Here is a 21008-nt window from a genome sequence, read left to right as displayed (position 1 = left end):
ATTTAAGTTATTCAATTATCATTAAATTTATTCAATTATCATTAAATTTAACATTTAGGTTATTCAATTATCATTTAATTTATTCAATTATCATTTAATTTAACATTTAAGTTATTCAATTATTTAATTTATCATTTAAGTTATTCAATTATCATTTAATTTATTAATATGTCATCTAATTTATTCCTGCATCATCTAATTTATTCGTTTGTTTAATTTATTCAAAATTTATTTATTTACTTTCACACTTCACTCTCTTATTGGGTCCCTAAACTGACTGTTTCATCATTCATTTCTGCCACTTCGTAGAATCGCACAGTCACAGGAGGAGGCCATTCGGCCCATCGTGCCTGTGCCGGCTCTTTGAACCAGCTCTCCAATCAGTCCCACTCCCCCCTGCTCTTTCCCCACAGCCCGGCACATTTTTCCACTTCAAGTATTTCTCCAATTCCCCCTTTTGAAAGTTACTATTGAATCTGCTCCCACCGCCCTTTCAGGCAGCGCGTTCCAGATCACAACAACTCGCTGCATAAAAACATTCTCCTCATCTCCCCTCTGGTTCTTTTACTGATTATCTTCAATCTGTGTCCTCTGGTTACCGACCCTCCTGCCACTGGAAACAGTTTCTCCTTATTTACTCCATCAAAACCCCTCATCATTTTGAACACCTCTATTAAATCTCCCTTTAACCTTCTCTGCTCTAATGAGAACAATCCCAGCTTCTCCAGTCTCTCCACATCACTGAAGTCCCTCATCCCTGGTACCATTCTGGTCAATCTCCCCTTAACCTTCTCTGCTCTAAGGAGAACAATCCCAGCTTCTCCAGTCTCTCCACATCACTGAAGTCCCTCATCCCCGGTACCATTCTGGTCAATCTCCCCTTAACCTTCTCTGCTCTAAGGAGAACAATCCCAGCTTCTCCAGTCTCTCCACATCACTGAAGTCCCTCATCCCCGGTACCATTCTGGTCAATCTCCCCTTAACCTTCTCTGCTCTAAGGAGAACAATCCCAGCTTCTCCAGTCTCTCCACATCACTGAAGTCCCTCATCCCCGGTACCATTCTGGTCAATTTCCCCTTAACCTTCTCTGCTCTAAGGAGAACAACCCCAGCTTCTCCAGTCTCTCCACATCACTGAAGTCCCTCATCCCTGGTACCATTCTGGTCAATCTCCTCTGCACCCTCTCCAAGTCCTTGACATCCTTCCTAAAGCGCGGGGCCCAGAATTGGACACAATACTCCAGCTGAGGCCTAACCAGTGATTTATAAAGATTTAGCATAACTTCCTCGCTTTTATATTCTGTGATCTGTTTATAAATCCAAGGGCCCCATATGCAAAAGCAAAATACTGCGGATGCTGGAAATCTGAAATAAAAACAGAAAATGCTGGAAATACCTGGCGTAAGAAAACTACTAGGCACTTGGTCTAAGCATTAAACGAAGCTTTAATCAACTGTTTTACAACATGGAGGTCTAGTTGTGTCCTTCACTAGTTCCTGTTAAGAATGCCCTGCGCAAGCTGGGCCCGTGCCCGAGTATTTATACTCTCCCTGGACACCGCCACCCGCAGGCCACTCAGTATTATTTCATAAGTCTTTCTTTCATGAATGACTGATTCATGTCAATACTCATTTGCCTTTCGATCCCAGAGGCCTTTTTCTTGTTCTGCCACCTTCAAAGATGTGTGTATGTACACCCCCCAGGCCTCTCTGTTCCCGTACTCCCTTTAAAATTGTACCATTTAGTTTATATTGCCTCTCCTCATTCTTCCTACCAAAACGCATCACTTCATAGTTCTCTGCGTTAAATGTCGTGGGCGATTTTAATCTTCATATAGATTGGACAAATCAAATTGGCAAAGGTAGCCTTGAGAACGAGTTCATAGAGTATTTGGGACAGTTTCTTAGAACAATACGTCGTGGAACCAACCAGGGAACAGGCTATTTTAGATCTGGTACTGTGTAATGAGACAGGATGAATAAATGATCTCATAGTAAAGGATCCTCTAGGGAAGAGTGATCATAATATGATAGAATTTCACATTCAGTTTGAGGGTGAGAAACTTGGGTCTGAAACTAGTGTCTTAAACTGAAATAAAGGCCATTACAAAGGTATGAAGACAGAGTTGGCTAAAGCGGACTGGGAAAATAGATTAAAATGTAAGACGGTAGATCAGCAGTGGCAGACTTTTAAGGAGATATTTCATAAATCTCAACAAAGATATATTCTAGTGAGAAGGAAAGACTCTACGAGAAGGATGAACCATCCGTGGCTAACTAAGGAAGGGTATCAAATTGAAAGAAAAAGCATACAATGATGCGAAGATTAGTGGTAGGCCAGAAGGTGGGCAAATTTTTAGAAACTTGCAAAGGATGACTAAAAAAAATAAAGAGGGAGAAAATAGATTATGAGAGTAAACTAGCAAGAAATATAAAAACAGACAGTAAGAGCTTCTACAAGTATATAAAAAGGAAGAGAGTAGCTAAAGTAAATGTTGGTCCCTTAGAGGATGAGACTGGGGAATTAATAATGGGAAACAAGGAAATGGCAGAGACTGTGAACAAATATTTTGTATCTGTCTCCATGGTAGAAGACACAAAAAGCAACCCAATAATAGTGGAAAATCAAGGAACAAAAGGGAGGGAGGAACTTAAAACAATCACTATCACTACAGAAAAAGTACTAGGCAAACTAATGGGGCTAAAGGCTGACAAAGTCCCCTGGACCTGATGGCCTGCATCCTAGGGCCTTAAAAGAAGTGGCTGCAGAGATAGTGGATGCGTTGGTTGTAATCTTCCAAAATTCCCTGGACTCTGGAGAGGTCCCAGCGGATTGGAAAACTGCAAATGTAACGCCCCTATTCAAGAAAGGAGGGAGACAGAAAGCAGGAAACTATAGGCCAGTTAGCCTAACATCTGTCGTTGGGAAAATGGTGGAATCCATTATTAAGGAAGTAGTAACAAGACATTTAGAAAATCATAATACAAACAGGCAGAGTCAGCATGGTTTCATGAAAGGGAAATCGTGTTTGACAAATTTATTAGAGTCCTTTGAGGATGTAACAAGCAGGGTGGATAAAGGGGAACCAGTAGATGTAGTGTATTTGGATTTCCAGAAGGCATTCGATAAGGTGCCACATAAAAGGTTACTGCACAAGATAAGAGCTCATGGAGTTGGGGGTAATATATTAGCATGGACAGAGGATTGGCTAACTAACAGAAAACAGAGAGTCGGGATAAATGGGTCATTTTCGGGTTGGCAATCTGGAGCTAGTGGGGTGCCACAGGGATCGGTGCTGGGGCCTCAACTATTTACAATCTATATTAATGACTTGGATGAAGGGACTGAGTGTACTGTAGCTAAATTTGCTGATGATACAAAGATAGGTTTAGCAAGTTGCGAGGAGGACACAAGGAGTCTGCAAAGGGATATAGACAGGTTAAGTGAGTGGGCAAAAATTTGGCAGATGGAATATAATGTGGGAAAATGTGAGGTTATCCACTTTGGTAGGAACAATAAAAAAGCAAAATATTATTTAAATGGAGAAAGACTACAAAATGCTGGGGTACAGAGGGATCTGGGGGTCCTTGTACATGAAACACAAAAAGTTGGCATGCAGGTACAGCAAGTAATTAGGAAGGCAAATGGAATGTTGGCCTTTATTGCAAAGGGAATGGAGTATAAAAGTAGGGAAGTCCTGTTACAACTGTACAGGGCGTTGGTGAGACCACACCTGGAGCACTGTGCACAGTTTTGGTCTCCTTATTTAAGGAGGGACATACTTGCATTGGAGGCAGTTCAGAGAAGGTTCACGAGGTTGATTCCAGAGATGAAGGGGTTGTCTTATGAGGAAAGGTTGAGCAGGTTGGGCCTATACTCATTGGAGTTTAGAAGAATGAGAGGGGATCTTGTTGAAACACAGAATCACACAGAAACCCCACAGTGCAGATAGAGGCCATTTCGGCCCATCGAGCCTGCACCAACACATATCCCACCCTATCCCTGTAACCCCACATATTTAATCCCCCTAACACTAAGGGTCAATTTATCATAGCCAATCAACCTAACCTGCACATCTTTGGACTGTGGGAGGAAACCGGAGCACCCGGAGGAAACCCACGCAAACACAGGGAGAATGTGCAAACTCCACACAGACAGTCACCCGAGGCCGGATTTGAACCCGGGTCCCTGGCGCTGTGAGGCAACAGTGCTAACCACTATGCCACCGTGCTGCCCGTTACATACAGAAACATATAAGATTCTGAAGGGGCTCGACAGGGTAGATGCAGAGAGGATGTTTCCCCTCGTGGGGGATTCTAGAACGAGGGGGCATAGTTTCAGAATAAGGGGTCACCCATTTAAGACGGAGAATGAGGAGGAATTTCTTCACTCAGAGGGTCGTGAATCTTTGGAATTCTCTTCCCCAGAGAGCTGTGGGAGGCTGGGTCATTGAATATATTCAAGGCTGAGATGGACAGATATTTGAACTACAGGGAGTCAAGGGTTATGGGGAACAGGCAGAACAGTGGAGTTGAGGCCAAGATCAGATCAGCCATGATCTTATTGAATGGCGGAGCTGGCTCGAGGGGCCGAATGGCCTACACCTTGCGTTCTTAAATTGCATCTGCCATGTGTCTGCCCAACTCACCAGCCTGTCTCTGTCCTCCTCAAAGTCTGTTACTATCTTCCTCACTGTTCACTACATTTCTGAGTTTTGTGTCATTTGCAAACTTTGAAATTATGCCCTGTATACCCAAGTGCAAGTCATTAATATATATTTCTGTCCCTGCGCCAATTTCGTATCCTCTTTTTTTAAATATTCATTCCTGGGATGTGGGTGTCACTGGCAAGGCCAGCATTTATTGCCCATCCCTAATTGCCCCTTGAACCGCTGCAGTCCGTCTTCTCTGTAGCGGTTTGTTCCAACTGAATGGCTCGTTCGGCCATTACAGAATCAACCACATTGCCACGGGTCTGGAGTCACATATCGGCCAGACCGGGTAAGGGCGGCGGATTTCCTTTCCTAAAGGACATTAGTGAACCATATTTATTTAATTAACTGAATTTATATTCCCCAGCTGCCGCAGTGGGATTTGAACTACACGTCTCCAAATCATGTCCAGGCCTCTGGATTACTAGTCCGGTAACATAACCACTTAGCTACCGCACCCTTATGCTGCCACTGTCCCTTTTAATCCCACGGGCTTTAATTTTACCGACCAGTCTATTATGGGGTACTTTGTCAAACGCCTTTTGAAAGTCCATATACACAACATCCGCCGCACCACCCTCATCAACCCCCTCCATTACTTCATCAAAGAACTCAATAAGTTAGTCAAACACAATTTGCCTTTAACAAATTTATTAGCCCGTATTTTTCCAAGTGACAATGAATTTTGTCCCAGAGTACTGTCTCTAACCACCGACATTAGGCTGACTGGCCTGTTGTTGCCGGGTTTATCGCTCATCCCTTGTTTTAAACAGGGGTGTAACATTTGCAGTCCTCCAGCACCACCCCCGTATCCAAGGAGGATTGGAAGATCGTGGCCTGAGGCTCCGCAATTTCCACCCTCACTTCCCTCAGCATCCGAGGGTGCGTCCCACCTGGACCGGGTGACTTTTCCACTTTGAGAACTGCCAACCTTTTAAGATTATTAAATAACAGTTCTTTATTTAATTTTTACTGACTTTATTAACACATTTTATGGAATTCGTTGCAAGGACACTCGGAATTGACTGCTCACTTTGTTTATTCATAAATTTTAACCCAATTAATTCAATAAATACCCGGAGTCTCCACCTTCCTCCCTCCACCTCGCTGCCCCTCCTACCGTCCCCACTCTCCCTCCCTTTCTCTCCTTCCCTCCATCTCTGCCTGTCTCTCTCTGTCTCTCTCTCTCTGTCTCTCTCTCTCTCTGTCTCTCTCTCTGTCTTTGTCTCTCTCTCTCTCTCTCTGTCTCTCACTCTCTGTCTCTCTCTCTGTCTCTCTCTGTCTCTCTCTCTCTCTCTCTGTCTCTCTCTCTTTGTCTCTGTCTCTCTCTGTCTCTCTCTCTCTTTCTCTGCCTCTCTCTCTCTGTCTCTCTCTCTGTCTCTCTCTCTCTCTCTCTGTCTCTCTCTCTCTGTCTCTCTCTCTCTCTGTCTGTCTCTCTCTCTCTGTCTCTCTCTCTCTGTCTCTGTCTCTCTTTCTCTGCCTCTCTCTCTCTGTCTCTCTGACTCTCTGACTCTCTCTCTCTCTCTCTGTCTCTCTCTCTGTCTCTGTCCCTTTCTCTGTCTCTCCCAATCTCTCTCTCTCTAATTGTTTCTCGCTGTCTGTCTGTCTCTCTCTTACTCTGTCTGTCTCTCTTTCTCTCACTCTCACTGTTTCTCTCTCTATCCCGGGTCTCTCTCTCTCTCTATCCCGGGTCTCTCTCTCTCTCTATCCTGGGTCTCTCTCTCTCTCTATCCCGGGTCTCTCTCTCTCTCTATCCCGGGTCTCTCTCTCCCTCTATCCCGGGTCTCTCTCTCCAACTTCAATTCAATTCAATTCAATTCAAATCGCTTTATTGGCATGACAAGGTACATCTTATGTTGCCAAAGCATCGAAAAACATTCATGTTTGTTCACAAAAATACAGATCTAGCCATACAGTGTATAAACAGATATATCCCTGAGTGTATAAATATACATTCATATAATTTGTATATACTCTTTTCTTATATTTAGTGGTTGTCCCTCTGTTTATGGCAAGCTGTAACATAGTGTGCCGCTAAGGTTACACAATTTCTCTCTTCCCCTAGTAGGTATGGGAGTTTTTGGTCGTCATTCAAATTTCTGAATTCCAGGCATATTCTTGTGAATTTTGGGTAGAAATTCTCCCTTATGCCCTGATATTTTCTACAAGCTGTGAGGAAGTGCATCTCTGTCTCCACCACTCCCTGACTGCAGTGAGAGCATATCCTGTCCTCTCTTGGTAGCCGGGTCTGCCTGTGTCTACCTTTTTCGATCGCCAGGCTATGTTCACTAAGTCTGTACATTGTGAAGGTTTTTCTCAGTTTGCTATCCTTTACCATGGTCAGGTAATCAGCCATGTTGTATTGTCTGTTTAGGGCCAAGTAGCAATTGAGTTTGCTTTGGGTTTTTGTTGTTTCTGTCCAATATGACAGATATTTTTCCTTTTGCTTAGCGACGATTGTGTTGGGTCAAATTCTTTGTGTTACGCTGTCACTGTCCTGGGGCTGGTTATTGTTAGTAGTTACTCTCACTGTTTCTCTCTCTATCCCGGGTCTCTCTCTCTCTCTCTCTCTCTATCCCGGGTCTCTCTCTCTCTCTATCCCGGGTCTCTCTCTCTCTCTATCCCGGGTCTCTCTCTCTCTCTATCCCGGGTCTCTCTCTCTCTCTCTATCCCGGGTCTCTCTCTCCAATTCCAATTCCAATTCAAATGCTTTATTGGCATGAAAGTTTACAGAGAACCATATTGCCAAAGCTTACATAGCAAAAAGGTACAGTTTTCCAACATTCTGTAGGTGTCAATCGATTTGACATTTGTTGGGTACATACAATATTACTTTTAAACAATATTAATTTTAAACAGTCTTTCTACTTCATTTGGTACGTTCAATATTAATTTTAAACAGTCTTACTTTTAAACAGTCCTCAGGTTGTGACATGTTGTTACATATTTGGCCCCAAGGTATGGTCTGTCTCCTTCTCCCAGGACTAATCTCAATTTTGACAGGTCATCCAATTCCTTGAAATCTGGGGTTGTTTGGCTTAGCTTGTTGAATAATATGTTTCTTGATGTGTTGAATTTTTCGCATTTTAGGAGGAAATGCATTTCTGTTTCAACCTCGCCGGCCAGACATTGATCGCATATTCTATTCTCTCTAGGCTGCCAGGATTTCTTGTATCTGCCTTTTTCAATTTCCAGTTGGTGGTCGCTTAGTCTGTACCTGGTGAGGGTCTGTCTCTGTTTTGTGTCTCTGATGGTCGTGAGGTAGTCTGCCAGTTTATATTCTCTTTTTAGGGCCCGGTAACATTCTAATCTGCTTTGGCTTTCGGTTATTTTGTTCCAATGTTCCAGGTAGGTTTCTTTGCATTGTTTAATGATTTGGTTCACTCGGATTGGTGTTTGGACGGCTGTGTTGGTCTGGGGCTGGTCAGGGTCCGGCTGAGTACTTAGTTTCAGTAGCAGCTGACTCAGGGGACTCTTTTCTGGGTTTAGCTCTTGGGTCTGAAAGGCTTTGAAATGAAGGGTGTCTGGGGAGCTAGATTTGAGGTGATTTAGGAAGTTTAGTGCTCGTTTTTGGATGTTTATTATCAGTGGATATCTGCCTAGTTCGGCTCTGCATGCATTTGTTGGCGTTTTTCTTTGGGTGCGAAGGATGCTTCGGCAGAATTCTGCATGTAGGGCTTCTATTGTGTGTTTTTCCCATTTAGTGTAGCTTTGGTGATTTAGCGGGCCCCATACTTCACTACCGTACAGTGCAATGGGCAGGATTATGCTGTCAAATATTTTGAGCCAGATTTTGATTGGGATTTGGATGTTGTAGAATTTTCTTTTTATTGCATATAGGGCTCTTCGGGCTTTTTCTTTTAGTGCATTCACTGCTATGCTGAAGCTCCCTGATGCTGTAATAGTTAGACCAAGGTAGGTGTAGCTCATAGTGTGTCCTATAGTGGTATCACTGAGGGTAAACTGGTATTTGTTTTCCTGACATCTGGGCCTTTTTTGAAAAATCATGATGTTGGTTTTCTTTAGATTTACTGTTAGAGCCCAATTTTGGCAGTATTTGTCGAGTAGGTCTAGTTGTTGCTGTAATCCCTGTTCTGTGGGAGACAGCAGAACCAGGTCGTCCGCATAGAACAGGGATTTCACTTCTCCATCAAGGAGACGGAGACCTGGTGACTCGCTTTGCTCCAGCATGTCTGCTAATTCATTTATGTATATGTTGAACAGGGTCGGGCTCAAATTGCAGCCCTGTCGGACGCCTCTTCTCTGGGTGAAGAAATCGGTGCGTTTGTCTCCAATTTTGACCCCGCATTTGTTTTTCAGATACATTGATTTAATAAGGTCATAGACTTTGCCCCCTATTCCACACTGAAGAAGTTTATAATAGAGCCCTTCGTGCCATATAGAGTCAAAGGCTTTCTTGAAGTCGATGAAACAGGCGAATATTTTCCCATTTTTTGTTTGATGTATATGTTTTTCAATGAGGGTGTGAAGGGTATAGATATGGTCGGCGGTGCGGTGTTTTGGAAGAAAGCCTATTTGGTTTTTTCTGAGGATATTATGTTTGTTAAGAAAATCAAGTAATCTACTGTTTAGAATACTGCAGAATAACTTCCCTAGACAACTGTTGACACAGATGCCGCGGTAGTTATTTGGGTCTGATTTGTTTCCGCTTTTATATATGGGGGAGATTAGTCCTTGGCACCAGATATCGGGAAAACAGCCTGAACGTAATATGATGTTGAATAATTTGAGTACCGCACCCTGCATCTCCATATTGCTGAACTTGAGCATTTCATTTTTGATGTTGTCTGGGCCACAGGCTTTCTTTAGGTGGAGAGATTTTGTTTTTGTGGCCAGTTCTTTCCATGTGATTGGGGAGTCTAGAGGGTTTTGGTTGTCTTTAATTGTTGCTTCTAATGTGTGGAGTTTTTCTGTGACCTGATGTTGACTTGGGTTTGTTTCGTTTATTGGGATGTCTTTGTAGAGGTTTTCAAAATGTGTTCTCCAGATGTCGCCATCTTGGATTGGTAATGCTTGCAATTGTGTTGTACTCAGGTTATTCCACATTTCCCAGAATTGTTTTGGATTGGTGGAGTTTTCAATTTCTTCGAGTATTTTGTGGGTATAGTTTTGTGTTTTGTTCCTAATGGTGTGTTTATATCTTTTGAGGGTTTCATTGTATCTAGTACGTAGGTCCGGATTGTTTGGTTGGCGATGCTTTTGGTTTGATATTTTTCTCAGGTCTTTTCTGGCATTTTTGCATTCGTGGTCAAACCATTTCTTATTTTTATTTTGTCTTTTGTGACGCTTCCTCTTCTGTTTCACAAGGTCGGCTTTTACAGCTGCCTCATGGAAGATCATATTTATATCCTCTATGGCCATGTTTACACCATCTCTGGTGATCTCGTATGGGTTTTCTTTAAATTTTGATATTTTACTTGTGAGATCAGGTGACTTTAGTGCTGTGATGAATTTTTCTCCACTGTCTGGGGCCCATCTGTATGTCTGGTTTATTTTATGGAGCTTACTGGGTTCTTTTTTTGTGTCTGTAGTTTGGGCAGAAAGTTTAAGGTACATATTTATTTGGTTATGGTCTGAGAGGGGGGATTGCTGCCTGACAGTGAATGAGTTGATATCGCAGGGGTCCAGGTCAGTGATTGTATAGTCCACCACACTAGACCCAAGAGTTGAGGAGTATGTGAGTCTCTCTCTCTCTATCCCGGGTCTCTCTCTCTCTCTCTCTATCCCGGGTCTCTCTCTCTCTCTCTATCCTGGGTCTCTCTCTCTCTATCCCGGGTCTCTCTCTCTCTCTCTCTATCCCAGGTCTCTCTCTCTCTCTCTCTATCCCGGGTCTCTCTCTCTATCCCGGGTCTCTCTCTCTCTATCCCGGGTCTCTCTCTCTCTCTATCCCGGGTCTCTCTCTCTCTATCCCGGGTCTCTCTCTCTCTATCCTGGGTCTCTCTCTCTCTCTCTCTATCCCGGGTCTCTCTCTCTATCCCGGGTCTCTCTCTCTCTCTATCCCGGGTCTCTCTCTCTCTCCCGGGTCTCTCTCTCTCTATCCCGGGTCTCTCTCTCTCTATCCCGGGTCTCTCTCTCTCTCTATCCCGGCTCTCTCTCTCTCTCTATCCCGGCTCTCTCTCTCTCTCTCTATCCCGGGTCTCTCTCTCTCTCTATCCCGGGTCTCTCTCTCTCTCTCTCTCTATCCCGGGTCTCTCTCTCTCTCTATCCCGGGTCTCTCTCTCTCTCTCTATCCCGGGTCTCTCTCTCTCTCTATCCCGGGTCTCTCTCTCTCTCTCTATCCCGGGTCTCTCTCTCTCTCTATCCCGGGTCTCTCTCTCTCTCTCTATCCCGGGTCTCTCTCTCTCTCTATCCCGGGTCTCTCTCTCTCTCTCTAGCCTGGGTCTCTCGATCTCTCTCTAGCCTGGGTCTCTCGATCTCTCTCTATCCCGGGTCTCTCTCTCTCTCTCTCTCTATCCCGGGTCTCTCTCTCTCTCTATCCCGGGTCTCTCTCTCTCTCTCTATCCCGGGTCTCTCTCTCTCTCTATCCCGGGTCTCTCTCTCTCTCTATCCCGGGTCTCTCTCTCTCTCTATCCCGGGTCTCTCTCTCTCTCTCTATCCCGGGTCTCTCTCTCTCTCTATCCCGGGTCTCTCTCTCTCTCTATCCCGGGTCTCTCTCTCTCTCTCTATCCCGGGTCTCTCTCTCTCTATCCCGGGTCTCTCTCTCTCTCTATCCCGGGTCTCTCTCTCTCTCTCTATCCCGGGTCTCTCTCTCTCTCTATCCCGGGTCTCTCTCTCTCTCTCTAGCCTGGGTCTCTCGATCTCTCTCTATCCCGGGTCTCTCTCTCTCTCTCTATCCCGGGTCTCTCTCTCTCTATCCCGGGTCTCTCTCTCTCTCTCTCTATCCCGGGTCTCTCTCTCTCTCTCTAGCCCGGGTCTCTCTCTCTCTCTCTCTATCCCGGGTCTCTCTCTCTCTCTCTAGCCCGGGTCTCTCTCTCTAGCCCGGGTCTCTCTCTCTCTCTCTCTATCCCGGGTCTCTCTCTCTCTCTCTATCCGGGTCTCTCTCTCTCTCTGCCGGCGGGCCGGATCCTGTCCAGATTTCCGGTCACTCCCCGCTCCGAATTTTCCCTGCGTAGCGACCGCTTGGTGAGTTTCAGAGCCGGGATAGAGAGAAAGAGAAAGCGAAAGACAGACAGAGAGAGAGACCCGGGATAGAGAGAAAGAGAAAGCGAAAGACAGACAGAGAGAGAGACCCGGGATAGAGAGAAAGAGAAAGCGAAAGACAGAGAGAGAGAGAGAGACCCGGGATAGAGAGAAAGAGAAAGCGGAAGACAGAGAGAGAGAGAGAGACCCGGGATAGAGAGAAAGAGAAAGCGAAAGACAGACAGAGAGAGAGACCCGGGATAGAGAGAAAGCGAAAGACAGAGAGAGAGAGAGAGACCCGGGATAGAGAGAAAGAGAAAGCGAAAGACAGACAGAGAGAGAGACCCGGGATAGAGAGAAAGCGAAAGACAGAGAGAGAGAGAGACCCGGGATAGAGAGAAAGAGAAAGCGAAAGACAGAGAGAGAGAGAGACCCGGGATAGAGAGAAAGCGAAAGACAGAGAGAGAGAGAGAGACCCGGGATAGAGTGAAAGAGAAAGCGAGAGAGAGAGAGAGTGTGTGTGAGAGAGAGACCCGGGACAGAGAGAGACAGAGAGAGAGTGTGAGGGAGAGACAGAGAGAAAGCGAAAGAGACACAAGAGTGTGTGAGAGTGTGTGAGAGAGAGAGACAGACAGAGAGAGAGGGAGGGAGACTCAGGATAGAGTGAGGGAGAGAGAGACAGAGAGAGAGGGAGAGACTCAGGATAGAGAGAGAGAGAGACAGAGAGAGAGGGAGAGACTCAGGATAGAGAGAGAGAGAGACTCAGGATAGAGTGAGAGAGAGACAGAGAGAGGGAGAGACTCAGGATAGATAGAGAGAGAGAGACACCCTGAGGACTGTTTAAAAGTAAGACTGTTTAAAATTAATATTGTTTAAAAGTAATATTGTATGTACCCAACAAATGTCAAATCGATTGACACCTACAGAATGTTGGAAAACTGTACCTTTTTGCTATGTAAGCTTTGGCAATATGGTTCTCTGTAAACTTTCATGCCAATAAAGCATTTTAATTGGAATTGGAATTGGAATTGGAGAGAGGGAGAGACTCAGGATAGAGAGAGAGAGAGAGAGGGAGACTCAGGATAGAGAGAGAGAGAGACAGAGAGAGAGGGAGAGACTCAGGATAGAGAGAGAGAGAGAGAGACTCAGGATAGAGTGAGAGAGAGACAGAGAGAGGGAGAGACTCAGGATAGATAGAGAGAGAGAGACAGAGAGAGTGTGAGGGAGAGACAGAGAAAGCGAAAGAGAGAGACACAGAGTGTGTGAGAGTGTGAGAGAGAGAGAGACAGAGAGAGAGGGAGACTCAGGATAGAGAGAGGGAGACTCAGGATAGAGTGAGAGAGAGAGAGACAGAGAGAGGGAGAGACTCAGGATAGAGAGAGAGAGAGAGGGAGACTCAGGATAGAGAGAGAGACAGAGAGAGAGAGGGAGACTCAGGATAGAGAGAGAGAGAGACAGAGAGAGGGAGAGACTCAGGATAGAGAGAGAGAGAGAGAGAGGGAGACTCAGGATAGAGTGAGAGAGAGAGAGACAGAGAGAGAGAGGGAGAGACTCGAGAGAGAGAGAGGGAGACTCAGGATAGAGAGAGAGAGAGACAGAGAGAGGAAAACTGTACCTTTTTGCTATGTAAGCTTTGGCAATATGGTTCTCTGTAAACTTTCATGCCAATAAAGCATTTTAATTGGAATTGGAATTGGAGAGATGGAGACTCAGGATAGAGAGAGACAGAGAGAGACAGAGAGAGAGAGGGAGACTCAGGATAGAGAGAGAGAGAGAGGGTGTGTGAGAGAGAGACCCGGGATAGAGAGAGAGAGACAGAGAGAGAGAGGGTGTGTGAGAGAGAGACCCGGGATAGAGAGAGAGAGAGAGAGAGAGAGAGAGGGACAGAGAGAGACAGAGAGAGAGAGAGGGCTGCTCAATCACATAAACAGGGTGCTGGGATTGTCTGCTGGGATTGTCTGCTGGGATGACCCTTTCACCCTGGTTCTCTGATGTTTCTCTTGCCCCGCGGCGGGTCGAGCGGACCTCACCCCCCTCTGGGCTGCGATTCGGGGCGATACCGGACAAAACGTGGAAACGAAAGGCACTCCTCAGGGCAATGACCTCCTGCCTCCTCCTTCTGCAGGTGACCTCCCACTGCCTTCGCAAGCTGCTGCGTCCGGGGTCTTGGCAATGGAAGCGCTGAAGCGTCTGAGCAACGAGGATCTCAGCGCCCGGCTGAACGCCTGCGGGATCCCTCACGGCCCTGTTGTGGGTAAGGAGCGGTGTCGACCCCCGCCTGGGTCCGGGGCAGAGGGGTGGGGTGGGGGAGGTGGCGTCAGGGGTCGTGGCCCCGCCGAATTTGGGGGTGCAGGAGTCCCCAACCTTGACCTGAAGTCAGCACTTAAAGAGCCGCAGCACTCAAAGGGCCGCAGCACACAAAGGGTTGCAGCACTCAAAGGGCCGCAGCATTCAAAGGGCCGCAGGTCACCAGTAAAGGATTGGTGACAGCAAGGAATTGATTGCCCGGGTGTGGCGTACACCGTTCCCCAATGGGTGAGCCGGTCCTGGGGGCTGAACCCCGCGCCCCCGCAGGTATCGGAGCCGGTGGGAGCCCCGATCGCATTCCGGTGACACAGATGCGTACTGAGGACGGGACCAGGGCGGAATGGGACGACATGAAACGCTCTCCCCTTTTGTACCAGGAACCCGAGGCTGACTCCCCTGTCTTCCGCTTTTCAGCTTCCACCCGCCGCCTGTACGAGAAAAAACTGCAGGAGGCCCTCGGCCCCGGTCAGAGGTCACCTGCTGGGGTCGCCGAGGAAGAGAAAGGTGTGTGATTTCCATCAGTAACATCAGCACGGGTTAGATACAGAGTAAAGCTCCCTCTACACTGTCCCCATCAAACACTCCCAGAGCAGGTACAGCACGGGTTAGATACAGAGTAAAACTCCCTCTACACTGTCCCCATCAAACACTCCCAGGGCAGGTACAGCACGGGTTAGATACAGAGTAAAGCTCCCTCTACACTGTCCCCATCAAACACTCCCAGAGCAGGTACAGCACGGGTTAGATACAGAGTAAAGCTCCCTCTACACTGTCCCCATCAAACACTCCCAGGGCAGGTACACCACGGGTTAGATACAGAGTAAAGCTCCCTCTACACTGTCCCCATCAAACACACCCAGAGCAGGTACAGCACGGGTTAGATACAGAGTAAAATTCCCTCTACACTGTCCCCATCAAACACTCCCAGGGCAGGTACAGCACGGGTTAGATACAGAGTAAAGCTCCCTCTACACTGTCCCCATCAAACACTCCCAGGGCAGGTACAGCACGGGTTAGATACAGAGTAAAGCTCCCTCTACACTGTCCCATCAAACACTCCCAGGGCAGCTACAGCACGGGTTAGATACAGAGTAAAGCTCCCTCTACACTGTCCCCATCAAACACTCCCAGGGCAGGTACAGCACGGGTTAGATACAGAGTAAAGCTCCCTCTACACTGTCCCATCAAACACTCCCAGGGCAGGTACAGCACGGGTTAGATACAGAGTAAAGCTCCCTCTACACTGTCCCCATCAAACACTCCCAGGGCAGGTACAGCACGGGTTAGATACAGAGTAAAGCTCCCTCTACACTCTCCCATCAAACACTCCCAGGGCAGGTACAGCACGGGGTTAGATACAGAGTAAAGCTCTCTCTACACTGTCCCCATCAAACACTCCCAGAGCAGGTACAGCACGGGTTAGATACAGAGTAAAGCTCTCTCTACACTGTCCCCATCAAACACTCCCAGAGCAGGTACAGCACGGGTTAGATACAGAGTAAAGCTCCCTCTACATTGTCCCATCAAACACTCCCAGGGCAGGTACAGCACGGGGTTAGATACAGAGTAAAGCTCCCTCTACACTGTCCCCATCAAACACTCCCAGGGCAGGTACAGCACGGGTTAGATACAGAGTAAAGCTCCCTCTACACTGTCCCATCAAACACTCCCAGAGCAGGTACAGCACGAGTTAGATACAGAGTAAAGCTCCCTCTACACTGTCCCCATCAAACACTCCCAGAGCAGGTACAGCACGGGTTAGATACAGAGTAAAACTCCCTCTACACTGTCCCCATCAAACACTCCCAGGGCAGGTACAGCACGGGTTAGATACAGAGTAAAGCTCCCTCTACACTGTCCCATCAAACACTCCCAGGGCAGGTACAGCACGGGTTAGATACAGAGTAAAGCTCCCTCTATACTGTCCCATCAAACACTCCCAGGGCAGGTAGAGCTCCCTCCAGCGTTCCTCTCTCTAGCCATCCTGCGATGTTAAGCTGCCTCTCTTCCCGTCTCTCTCCGTTTCCACAGATGACGATTACTCCAGAAAGGTTTACTCCACGTACTCGACTCCTTCGCAGTCTGCAGTGAGACATCGGGTAAGTGGAGCAATGGAGCAGGGGTTCAGTGTGTGTGTGGGGTTCAGTGTGTGTGGGGTTCAGTGTGTGTGTGTGGGGTTCAGTGTGGAGCAGGGGTTCAGTGTGTGTGTGGGGTTCAGTGTGTGTGGGGTTCAGTGTGTGTGTGGGGTTCAGTGTGTGTGTGGGGTTCAGTGTGTGTGGGGTTCAGTGTGTGTGTGTGGGGTTCAGTGTGTGTGGGGTTCAGTGTGTGTGGGGTTCAGTGTGTGTGTGGGGTTCAGTGTGTGTGTGTGGGGTTCAGTGTGTGTGGGGTTCAGTGTGTGTGTGTGGGGTTCAGTGTGTGTGTGGGGTTCAGTGTGTGTGGGGTTCAGTGTGTGTGTGTGGGGTTCAGTGTGGAACGGGGGTTCAGTGTATGTGTGGGGTTAGGGTTAGGGTTGTGAGAGCGAGTCTGTGTGTGTGAGCGAGAGCGAGTTAGGGTTCAGTGGGTGTGGGGGGGTTCAGTGTTTATTTGGGGTTCAGTGTGTGTGTGGGGTTCAGTGTGTGTGGGGTTCAGTGTGTGTGGGGTTCAGTGTGTGTGTGTGGGGTTCAGTGTGTGTGGGGTTCAGTGTGTGTGTGTGGGGTTCAGTGTGGAACGGGGGTTCAGTGTGTGTGTGGGGTTAGGGTTAGGGTTGTGAGAGCGAGTCTGTGTGTGTGAGCGAGAGCAAGTTAGGGTTCAGTGGGTGTGGGGGGTTCAGTGTTTATTTGGGGTTCAGTGTGTGTGGTGCTCAGTACCCTCCACTGCCTCAACCAAGCGGCTCAGGGCAGTTGAGTACCACCAGCATATTCGACTGTTTGGGGCTTCACTGCGGACCCCATTATTGGCCTCCCTGATGTCCGTCCCTGCTGGGGGGTCACTGGGCGGGGTTCGGGAGCAGGAACCCTGGGCTGATTTTCACCCCTTCCCTAAGCCAGCGGCACTGAGGTTAGTAGTGGCCCCGTCCGATTCGACTCAACTCTCCTTTCTTGTTCCCTCTCTTCTGTCTCTCTCTCTCTCTCTTTCTCTCCACCAGCGGGAACGGGAGACGGAGAGGAGGGGGTCGTGGAGCGAGGGACCCGACCACCCCGGCATCCCGATCTGGCTGAAGCTGCTGCTCTTCGCCCTGGTCACCGGGCTCCTGTTCTACGGGTACTGGCGGATGCAGCAGGGCGAGGACTCGCCGGTCAGGTCGATCGACGGAGGCGCCGTCTGAAGCTGGTTTGATTCCGCCCACGCCGGACCCGCAACGGAGAGACAGAATCGCGGAGCTGCGAGGAGGGAAGGTTTAAACCGGCGGCAGAGCTCCAGCGCCTCTCACCACCTTCAAGACGTCCCGAAGATTATTTTTCCCCTCTGGAAGTGTGGTCACTGTTGTAATGCACGAAACGCCAATTTGCGCACAGCAAGCTCCCACAAACAGCAATGTGATAAATGGCCAGATTGTCTGGGTTTTTTTTTTAGTGATGTTGCTTGAGGCATAAAGATTGGGCCGTGGGATCTTTTACGCCCCGTCCGAGAGGGCCTCTCCATTAGGGCGAGGGTCAAGGTTCGGGTGTCTCACAGCCAGGATTCGGACGTTTTTTGTCTCTGATCGATCATAAAAATAAAACGCTAAAACCCTCCTCTGGCAATGTTGTTTGGTTTCACTTCCTTCCCCCTCCGCTCGGCCCGGGAGGGTGGTGGGGAAGAACTGGCCCCCGCCCGCCATACTGTGGGGCTCAGTACCACACTGGGTGAGATCAGGCTAACTCAGCACAGGCCGAGAATGGAGCCTTGGGCCTTTCCCGCTGTGTGTGTGTGCTGGAGGCACAGGCCGGGGCTGGAGCCTTGGGCCTTTCCCAGCGTGTGTGTGGGGGGGCACAGGCCGGGAATGGAGCCTGGGCCTTTCCCGCTGTGTGTGTGTGGTGGAGGCACAGGCCGGGGCTGGAGCCTTGGGCCTTTCCCAGCGTGTGTGTGGGGGGCACAGGCCGGGAATGGAGCCTGGGCCTTTCCCGCTGTGTGTGTGTGGTGGAGGCACAGGCCGGGGCTGGAGCCTTGGGCCTTTCCCAGCGTGTGTGTGGGGGGCACAGGCCGGGAATGGAGCCTGGGCCTTTCCCGCTGTGTGTGTGTGGTGGAGGCACAGGCCGGGGCTGGAGCCTTGGGCCTTTCCCAGCGTGTGTGTGGGGGACACAGGCCGGGAATGGAGCCTTGGGCCTTTCCTGCTGTGTGTGGGGCACAGGCCATCAATGGAGCCTTGGGCCTTTCCTGCTGTGTGTGGGGGGCACAGGCCGGGAATGAAGCCTTGGGCCTTTCCTGCTGTGTGTAGGGGGGAGACACAGGCCGGGAATGGAGCCTTGGGCCTTTCCTGCTGTGTGTGGGGGGCACAGGCCGGGAATGAAGCCTTGGGCCTTTCCTGCTGTGTGTAGGGGGGAGACACAGGCCGGGAATGGAGCCTTGGGCCTTTCCTGCTGTGTGTGGGGGACACAGGCCGGGAATGGAGCCTTGGGCCTTTCCTGCTGTGTGTGTGGGGGACACAGGCCGGGAATGGAGCCTTGGGCCTTTCCTGCTGTGTGAGTGTGGGGGGCACAGGCTGGGAATGGAGCCTTGGGCCTTTCCCGCTGTGTGTGGGGCACAGGCCATGAATGGAGCCTTGGGCCTTTCCCGCTGTGTGTGGGGCACAGGCCAGGAATGGAGCCTTGGGCCTTTCCCGCTGTGTGTGGGGCACAGGCCAGGAATGGAGCCTTGGGCCTTTCCCGCTGTGTGTGGGGCACAGGCCATGGATGGAGCCTTGGGCCTTTCCTGCTGTGTGTGGGGCACAGGCCAGGAATGCAGCCTTGGGCCTTTCCTGCTGTGTGTGTGTGTGTGGGGGGAGGGGGAGGGTCAACAGGCCGGGAATGCAGCCTTGGGCCTTTCCCGCTGTGTTTGTGGGCCCCACGGTCAGCCCAAGGCAGCGGGGCCCCGGCGAGAGCCCGTCCCTGGTGGGGACGGGGAACGGAGACGACCCACAGGGTGTTCAGACGCATCTGCCGCGGGGACTCTCCCAATTGGCTGGTCTAACGTAAACAGGCGTGACTGGCCGCAGCGGGGCGACGGGTAGCGGGGACGTCTACGGAATTCCCAGCGAAGGTCGCGGCCGAGGTCACCTCATCTCGCCGACCCCCGATCTCAGTCTGTACAATCAATGGAGTCAACACTGCAGGGAAAGAGAGCTTTATTGTCCTTTAATCATTCTTACAATTCACTGAGGGAGAGTGAAAGGGAGCAGAATTGGGATTAGCATCAGCACAGATACAGTTAGTGACACAGGGCACTCCCCCGACACTGTCCCCACCAAACACTCCCAGGGCAGGTACAGCACAGGTTAGATACAGAGTAAATCTCTCTACACTGTCCCATCAAACACTCCCAGGGCAAGTGCAGCACGGGTTAGATACAGAGTAAATCTCTCTACACTGTCCCATCAAACACTCCCAGGGCAGGTACAGCACAGGTTAGATACAGAGTAAATCTCTCTACACTGTCCCATCAAACACTCCCAGGGCAGGTACAGCACAGGTTAGATACAGAGTAAATCTCTCTACACTGTCCCATCAAACACTCCCAGGGCAGGTACAGCACAGGTTAGATACAGAGTAAATCTCTCTACACTGTCCCATCAAACACTCCCAGGGCAGGAACAGCACGGGGCTCCCTCTACACTGTCCCATCAAACACTCCCAGGGCAGGTACAGCACGGGTTAGATACAGAGTAAAGCTCCCTCTACACTGTCCCATCAAACACTCCCAGGGCAGGTAGAGCACGGGTTCGATACAGAGTAAAGCTCCCTCTACACTGTCCCATCAAACACTCCCAGGGCAGGTACAGCACGGGTTAGATACAGAGTAAAGCTCCCTCTACACTGTCCCATCAAACACTCCCAGGGCAGGAACAGCACGGGGTTAGATACAGAGTAAAGCTCCCTCTACACTGTCCCATCAAACACTCCCAGGGCAGGTACAGCACGGGTTAGATACAGAGTAAAGCTCCCTCTACACTGTCCCATCAAACACTCCAGGGCAGGTACAGCACGGGTTAGATACAGAGTAAAGCTCCCTCTACACTGTCCCATCAAACACTCCCAGGGCAGGTACAGCACGGGTTAGATACAGAGTAAAGCTCCCTCTACACTGTCCCATCAAACACTCCCAGGGCAGGTACAGCACGGGTTAGATACAGAGTAAAGCTCCCTCTACACTGTCCCATCAAACAATCCCAGGGCAGGTACAGCACAGGTTAGATACAGAGTAAAGCTCTTTCTACACTGTCCCCATCAAACACTCCCAGGGCAGGTAGAGCACGGGTTAGATACAGAGTAAAGCTCCCCTCTACACTGTCCCATCAAACAGTCCCAGGGCAGGTACAGCACGGGTTAGATACAGAGTAAAGCTCCCTCTACACTGTCCCATCAAACAGTCCCAGGGCAGGTACAGCACGGGTTAGATACAGAGTAAAGCTCCCTCTACACTGTCCCATCAAACAGTCCCAGGGCAGGTACAGCACGGGTTAGATACAGAGTAAAGCTCCCTCTACACTGTCCCATCAAACAGTCCCAGGGCAGGTACAGCACGGGTTAGATACAGAGTAAAGCTCCCTCTACACTGTCCCATCAAACAGTCCCAGGGCAGGTACAGCACGGGTTAGATACAGAGTAAAGCTCCCTCTACACTATCCCATCAAACAATCCCAGGGCAGGTGCAGCACTGGTTAGATACAGAGTAAAGCTCCCTCTACACTGTCCCAT

General features: G+C 49.2%; 1 protein-coding gene across 3 annotated transcripts in view; it reads left to right on the top strand.

Moving 5' to 3' along the window:
* The window catches only part of LOC147086771 (uncharacterized), a 518811-nt gene extending 500932 nt beyond the window's left edge, over positions 1–17879 (top strand). The window contains exons 1-5 of one of the 3 annotated variants that reach the window (XM_085978965.1): positions 11772–11853; positions 13976–14104; positions 14572–14661; positions 16189–16256; positions 17282–17879. In XM_085978965.1, coding sequence (XP_085835091.1) covers positions 14023–14104; positions 14572–14661; positions 16189–16256; positions 17282–17461 — 420 coding nt within the window. In that variant the 5' untranslated portion in view covers positions 11772–11853; positions 13976–14022 and the 3' untranslated portion in view covers positions 17462–17879. The other 2 variants (XM_085978966.1, XM_085978968.1) reach the window with 2 other exon arrangements.
* The last annotated feature ends 3129 nt before the right edge of the window (positions 17880–21008 follow it).

This window comes from Somniosus microcephalus, unplaced genomic scaffold (genome assembly GCF_052327205.1).
Source record: "Somniosus microcephalus isolate GS21.2 unplaced genomic scaffold, FLI_Smic_1.0 unresolved_chr7, whole genome shotgun sequence".
Lineage (NCBI taxonomy): Eukaryota > Metazoa > Chordata > Chondrichthyes > Squaliformes > Somniosidae > Somniosus > Somniosus microcephalus.
The sequence above is the reverse complement of the archived record's forward strand: the minus strand, read 5'-3'. Positions and strand labels throughout refer to the sequence as shown.